This window comes from Leptopilina boulardi, unplaced genomic scaffold, assembly GCF_019393585.1.
Source record: "Leptopilina boulardi isolate dan_hultmark-lab unplaced genomic scaffold, ZJU_Lbou_2.1 LbouV2_377, whole genome shotgun sequence".
NCBI classification, from domain to species: domain Eukaryota; kingdom Metazoa; phylum Arthropoda; class Insecta; order Hymenoptera; family Figitidae; genus Leptopilina; species Leptopilina boulardi.
The window spans coordinates 2,444,489-2,451,949 of record NW_026137948.1 but is presented as its reverse complement, the minus strand read 5'-3'; the positions used below and the strand labels follow the sequence as shown (position 1 = coordinate 2,451,949).

General features: G+C 28.7%; 1 protein-coding gene across 1 annotated transcript in view; it reads right to left on the bottom strand.

The window, feature by feature from the left end:
- Positions 1 to 346: 346 nt before the first annotated feature.
- Positions 347 to 7,461, bottom strand: part of LOC127287936 (exportin-2) — a 78,753-nt gene continuing 71,638 nt past the window's right edge. Inside the window, exons 13-16 of the mRNA XM_051315086.1 lie at positions 5,640 to 5,943; positions 4,592 to 4,759; positions 4,007 to 4,317; positions 347 to 596 (exon numbers count right to left, since the gene is read on the bottom strand). Of these exons, the coding sequence (XP_051171043.1) occupies positions 451 to 596; positions 4,007 to 4,317; positions 4,592 to 4,759; positions 5,640 to 5,943 (929 nt within the window). The 3' untranslated portion in view covers positions 347 to 450. The remainder of the gene's footprint in view (positions 597 to 4,006; positions 4,318 to 4,591; positions 4,760 to 5,639; positions 5,944 to 7,461) is intronic.

Below are 7,461 nucleotides of genomic sequence, written 5' to 3'. Positions count from 1 at the left end.
AATCAAAAAATCAAAAAATTATGTATTTTCTTAGTTTTCATAAAGATTGTGAAAACATTTTCAAGTCAAAAAAATTTTTTTGAATGAAAATATCACCCCATATAGGGTTTTCGGCACTGTAAAATCAATTTTTTCATACGGTAAAAGTAAACATTAAAAAAATTTGAAACTCATACTTTGATTTTATTCATATTATATTTAACCTATAGCAGTAACTATTCCTCAAATTTCTTACCGATCTTTATGTGTTATAATTTTAAAGTCTAATTTTTAAAATATTTATTTAATACGACAAAAGCATGTGAGCGAATAATTAAAATAGAAAGTCTTTTATTAGTATAAAATGAAAGTTTTTAAAAATAAAATTTATTAGTGCAAATTTACTATTAAATGTTATTACACATGTTTATGGATTACAGAATTAAATCACTTAATGTAATACTTTTTCCACTATATGACATTTATACCAGCTGCTTGAAGATACTTTTTTAAGTGACTTCCATTTGGATCTGGTATTTGAAGTAAAATTTGTGATAATTGATCCAATGATAATTTACCCAGTCCTTGGGCCAAAAACATTCTAACATCGCCAACGGCTGCAAAAATTTATAACATTTGTGTTAAAATATAAAAATATTCACATATAATTAATTAATTATTAAATTATTAATTCTATTGTAAATTTAAAAAGAGACTTGTAATTTAGTATATAAGAAATTAATTAAATTAGAATTAAAATTTTTCGTCTGCCTATATTTCATGTCATTAAAATTTATTGATAAATTTATATTTTTGTAATAAATTTTTAAGAATTTAAAATTTATTAATTATTTGTTTATTTTTAATTACAAAATTATTACAGATTTTATTTAAAATAATTTTCAGGTAGGTACTGAATTTCTATTTAACATAATTTTTATTTTGAATAATTATAATTTAAACCAATTTTAATTTATTAAAATTATCATTCAACAGAATTTTAGTGATTCGAATTATTTAATGTCAGAATTTTTATTTACACGAATTGTCTATTTTAAAATTAGCGCCAAAATCTTTCTGACGTTTGTTTGTTCGACCATTTGTAATTTCGCTGTTGTAGGAATTTTATCAAATAACAATTCGTGTAAATAAAAATTCGAACAATTGTAGATTCGATAAATTAAAAATTCTAACATTAAACAATTTGAATAACTAAAATTCTGTTGAATGAGAATTCTGATAAATTAAAATTGAGTTTAATTATAATACTTTTAAATAAAAGATGGATAAAAAGAAATTTGTTAAAATAAAAATTATGTCAAATAAAAATTCAGTACCTAAAAATTATGTTAAATAAAAGAACCCCGCACCATATGCATGGGAATTTAGGGTCCGGTGAAATTTCTTACAACTTTGTAATTTTGTAGTTTTTGACCTCCTGAACAAAAAATGTAAATGGCAAAATTCAAAAAAATGGACAGATTTTTTAATAATTAAGATTTAAGTTTAACAAAAAGTGTTAAAAGCGAAAAAAATTCAAAAATTAGTAAAACCAAAAAAACTAAATAATCTTTCTTAAAACTCGATACTCGGGCGTTTTTGGGGTCGCTGATTACGAATTCGATGTCAATTTTTGAAAATCCAAAATGGCGGATCTAAAATAACCAACCAATTTTTTTTACTAGTCGTCTAGTAACAAGTTTTAAGTGAATAAAAATAATATCAGCGACTACAAAATTACAAACTTGCAAGAAATTTCACCGGACCCCAAATTCCCATGTATATGGTGCGGGGTTCTTTCGTTTACAAAGAAAGTAACTCAAATGCTAATTCGAGAAATAAAAATTCGTCTAAAAAGAAATTAAGTCAAATAAAATTCATTTTTATGGGATATTCATGCGCCCCGAGAATTGAAGGATTTTGAAGTTATATTAACTAGAGTTGCTAATGGTGATTTGTTTGTAATATTAACCACTTGAGCGTCATGGCGTTCCAACTGGCGTCGTGCGTGGCAGTGACAGAAGCGTCAAAAATGCATAAATGGCGTTCCTACTTGAATTCAATTTGTAAAGTCTGTAGACATAATTAACTAACTAGAACTTACTTTTTATATTTTTTTAGATTAAGCAAGACGTATGTGACACGAAAAAATTATTTTTTTAAACATTCAAACAGTTTTTTCGAAATTTAAAGTCGACAATTTTTGGTACTTTTTTGCGAATGGCGTTCTAACATTTACTCAATAAAATTATATTTCTGCTTCCAAAAACTGTGCAAAAGACCCAAATCTTGTTACTCGGGGATTTTCGGGATCGCTGAACATGAATTTGATGCCAATTTGACAATTTGACAGTTGACAGCTGTCAATTCGACTGTCAACTTCTATAAAAAAAACAATTATTTTTTATGAAAATAACTATATAAGGGTTTTCGGGGTCGCTGATTTCGAATATGAGATCAAATTGACAATTTGACAGTTGACAGCTGTCAATTCAACTGTCAACTTCTATAAAAAACAATTATTTTTTATGAAAATAACTATATAAGGGTTTTCGGGGTCGCTGATTACGAATATGAGATCAAATTGACAATTTGACAGTTGACAGCTGTCAATTAAACTGTCAACTTCTATAAAAGACAATTATTTTTTATGAAAATAACTGTATAAGGGTTTTTGGGGTCACTGATTACAAATATGAGATCAAATTGACAATTTGACAGTTGACAGCTGTCAATTCAACTGTCAACTTCTATAAAAGAGAATTATTTTTTATGAAAATAACTGTATAAAGGTTTTTGGGGTCGCTGATTACGAATATGAGATCAAATTGACAATTCGACAGCTGTCAAATCAACTGTCAAATTTATAAAAAGTGATTAATTTTAATGAAAATAATAGTATAAGGGTTTTCGAGGTCGCTGAATACGAATATGTGTTCAAATTGAAAATTTGATAATTGACAGCTGTCAATTTAACTGTCAACTGTCAAATTGTCAATTTGATCTGATATTCGTAATCAGCGACCCCAAAAACCTTTATACAGTTATTTTCATAATAAATAATTGTCTTTTATAGAAGTTGACAGTTGAATTGACAGCTGTCAACTGTCAAATTGTCAATTTGATCTCATATTCGTAATCAGTGACCCCAAAAACCTTTATACAGTTATTTTCATAATAAATAATTGTCTTTTATAGAAGTTGACAGTTTAATTGACAGCTGTCAACTGTCAAATTGTCAATTTGATCTCATATTCGTAATTAGCGACCCCGAAAACCCTTATATAGTTATTTTCATAAAAAATAATTGTTTGTTATAGAAGTTGACAGTTGAATTGACAGCTGTCAACTGTCAAATTGTCAATTTGGCATCAAATTCATGTTCAGCGATCCCGAAAATCCCCGAGTAACAAGATTTGGGTGTTTTGCACAGTTTTTGGAAGCAGGAATATAATTTTATTGAGTAAATGTTAGAACGCCATTCGCAAAAAAGTACCAAAAATTGTCGACTTTAAATTTCGAAAAAACTGTTTGAATGTTTAAAAAAATAATTTTTTCGTGTCACATACGTCTTGCTTAATCTCAAAAAATATAAAAAGAAAGTTATAGTTAGTTAATTATGTCTACAGACTTTACAAATTGAATTCAAGTAGGAACGCCATTTATGCATTTTTGACGCTTCTGTCACTGCCACGCACGACGCCAGTTGGAACGCCATGACGCTCAAGTGGTTAAAGCATGCTTTGTAACCTCAAGACAAAACAAGACTATGACATTTACTATTTTTTAAGATTTAAGCCGTTTTATAGTCATTAAAAAAGCAGCGTTCGCAAAATAAATAATAATAAATTTTGTACCATATTTAGAACGAATAGTAGAGAACTTTTAATCGGAAATTATTTTTGTTTAAATAAAGTGGCCTGAAGATGGTGTCAAACCAAGACATGGAAAAGTTGCAAAAAATATAATAGTGTTTCATAATATGCAACAACTTTAATTGATTTTTAATAAATTTAGTATAACTTACCTGTAAAAGGGTCTGCTTTCACATTTTTAGCAAATAGAAGCTGACTATAAGCCGCTTGATAACCTACATTATCATCAATTTCAGGAAATACTTGCTCTTCATTTACTAGTTGATCACCGTGTGGTGTCTCAAGTAATTCCACAACGGAAGCTAACAATTGTGGATAGAAAGAGGCATATGGAGGCTCCAACAATGCTGGACAATTAGTAAGTAAATTTGAGTAACCAAATACTGTAACTTTCCTCTCTATTTCACCGGTAACTTTTTGTAAATCGGAAATAATCACTCTCTCCAAAACCATACCAAACATTCTGAAATTGTAAAATTATATTTTTAGTTGCTTAACATTAAAAATTACATCTTTTTTTTAAATGCATTTATTATTAGTAGGCATGTTGAATGAGTTGGATGGGCAGAGTTAGTATCGGAGTGGTTTAAAAATCATTTTTGGATTAAAAAATCCCTCGATAAAGATACCAGCGTTTTTAATAAAAAGTTGTACAAATGTTTAGCTACTTATTTAATTATAGGAATTATTTGTTTTTGGTAAATTTTTTCTTATTATAAAAATGCAACTATACTTACTGAGACTGAATTTCATCTATGATTGCAATCAAATTAGGACCACCATATTTCAGGATATAGTACGCGAAAAATACAATGAGGCCCTTTACGAATTTCACTGTTTTGCTTGAAGAAAGCCTTTGGAAAAACAGCATGAAAACTTGCTTCATATAAGACTGTAGTGCTTCTCTGAAAGTAATAATAAATTTTTAATGTAAGAAACATTTTAATTTATGAAAAAAAAGATGGAATCTTTGAGGAAATGTCAAGAAAATTTTACTTCCTTATTTATTACTTAAGAGTCTGCCGTTTGTTTCATTTTATTTTATTTAAGTTCTTTGGATGCAACCAAACACTAGCGCAATTTAATAATACCAATAGATTCTCAGAATCGGAGTGAGAAGAATCTGAATTACAACTTGAAGGTGCTATTAAGTCTACTGGAGTAACTAAAACCAACAGCCTCTTATTTACAGCTGTTTGAAAATATTTTATATTATTTTATTATTCAGTACTCCGAAGCTCAACTTTACATGATCAATGATTAGTTGTATTTTCAAATGTAGTAAATAGTGTATCAACAAGTAAAGCATGTTGTCATTTGTGAAATTTGAATTTAAATAAAAGCGCCCTTTTGCAAATGAGAATGCGCCCTCTGGCGAGCAAAATCCAATGAACCGTAGAGAACGAGCAGCTGAGTGGCGCTCGTTCTTCACGTTACTGACATCCAGGTTGAAGGACACGTTTTTAACTCACTTTTAATAAATTAATTAAAATCTTATTTTTCTTTTGTCATAAAGATGTTAAGAAAGTTTGTTATGAAATTGGATACAATATTCGAAGAGGAATTGGTAATTCAATTTATTCGACTATATTAAATAAAAAGAAAAATTCAATAAATGTAAGGAAACACTATCGGTTTGTTGTCAGAGTCAGTAGATTTCAACTAAATATTATTTTTTTGTTTATTAAATTCTAAATAAGTTCGAGTGTTATTAATGTTATTTTTATTTCAACAATTTGGAATAATCTTTTTCATCAAATATTACAAGCATAAGATTTTACTTACGTAGGAAAGTGTTGAATTATGCATTGAATCAATAAGAAACCTTCATGATCATGAGCTTTTGATGCAATTAGTTTCTGGAACACTCCTAAGAGAGCACTAATTTTGTCTTGTGCAATAATTTGATGAGCTCCTTTTGAAATAAAAGCTTGTAACAATCTGTTTAATGGATGTATATTTCCTTGATATTCAAATAATACTGGTGCTAATAAACATGGAAATAGAGCCATGTATGGTTCAGGAACGTTTTGCTCAGTTCGTAACTCAAGAAGTAATGCAAGAATTTGAAAAACATACGGTATAAATTCTGGAACATAATAAAATCTAAGTTAAATCTAAAAATTAATTATTTCTAATTAGTGGAGCCATATAATAATTAGTTGTACAACAGAGCAAAGTGTAAATCATGGAACGTAATTGTTGAGGAGCGAAAATTTTTTAATACACTGAAGTCCACTCGTCCTTTAAAAGTCAAACAGGACCGTATGAATACACGGTCACAGCAATAGTATTGACATGAGCGGGAATATAGTGTACATTATTCTATTTAAACAATATTTGTCAATAACAGAAACTACTCCTTACGGTTCACATATTAATTATAAATTATTTTTTCTTAAAATATTCAAAATTATTTTTCATCAATACAAAAAATGATTGCACCAGTGGGGAATCATAAAAGATTATTGAGTCATTCCATTACATTTCGACTAAAATGGTCGCGGACTAATTTATATATGTCGTAGGTAGATAGCATATTTAAGTAGTATGCAAACTGCAATGTAAATAATTATATTGAAATGGATCTTAGCAGTCAGATGTCAACTGCCTAGGCGAATAAGATTTTTTTTTGAACAGGATTCGTTAAAAATTAGCTGAGTTATTGCAGTTTTTATGTTCATAGTTTATCTATATTTCGATTAATTTGAGACTTGAAATCCTTTGGGAAGTTACGCTGGAGAGGAAAAATGGGAGGTGTATACGTTTCACTAGCATGTTTACCTCCTCAAATATGTGCCAAGTTAAGAAAAGTGTTCGTTTCTGTAATTTTGAAAGCAAAATATATGAAAAAATTTAAAATCGAACAGTTACTTCGAAAAACTTTAGAGGATCTTAAGCGTTTGCATACTAAAGGTGTCAAAATAAAGATTGGAAGCTCAGAAATAGTTTTTTTCAGTGTATTCAAATTTTAAGAGATAATCTGGGACTAAATACAATTTGCGGATTTTCTTTAAGTTTTATGGCGAAGTATTTTTGCAGGATTTGTTCCGCTGCAAAAGAAGAATGTCAAGAAATGATAGAGGAGAATGCAGCTCTGTTACGCACGACAAAATCTTATTTGGAAGATTTGAAAAAAACAACTTCGAAGAGACGGGTATTAAAGAAGAATGTATTTTCAATCAATTCGAGAACTTTGACATTACTGAAAATATTTCAGGAGATTTTATGCATGACAGTCCGGAAGGGAATTTTAATTATTCAGTGTCAAAAATAATAGACGGTTTAATTTCTGAGAAATTAATAACATTAGAGATTATAAATAACAGGATTGAAAATTTTCCATACAACAATTTGGAAAAACAAAATAAACCACGTCTTCTTTTCTTTTCTCAAGGAAAAACAGACAAAAAAAATCAAAATCAAACAATCTGCATCTGAAATATTGTCTAACCCGATATTTTGGACTAATGATTGGAGACCTTATTCCAGTGGATAATCAGTACTGGAAACTGTATCTTGTTTTAAGAGACATTCCTGACATTCTAACGTCTCCGGTAGTTGATAGAGGACAAATGCAAAATATAAAGATGCTTATAATTAAACA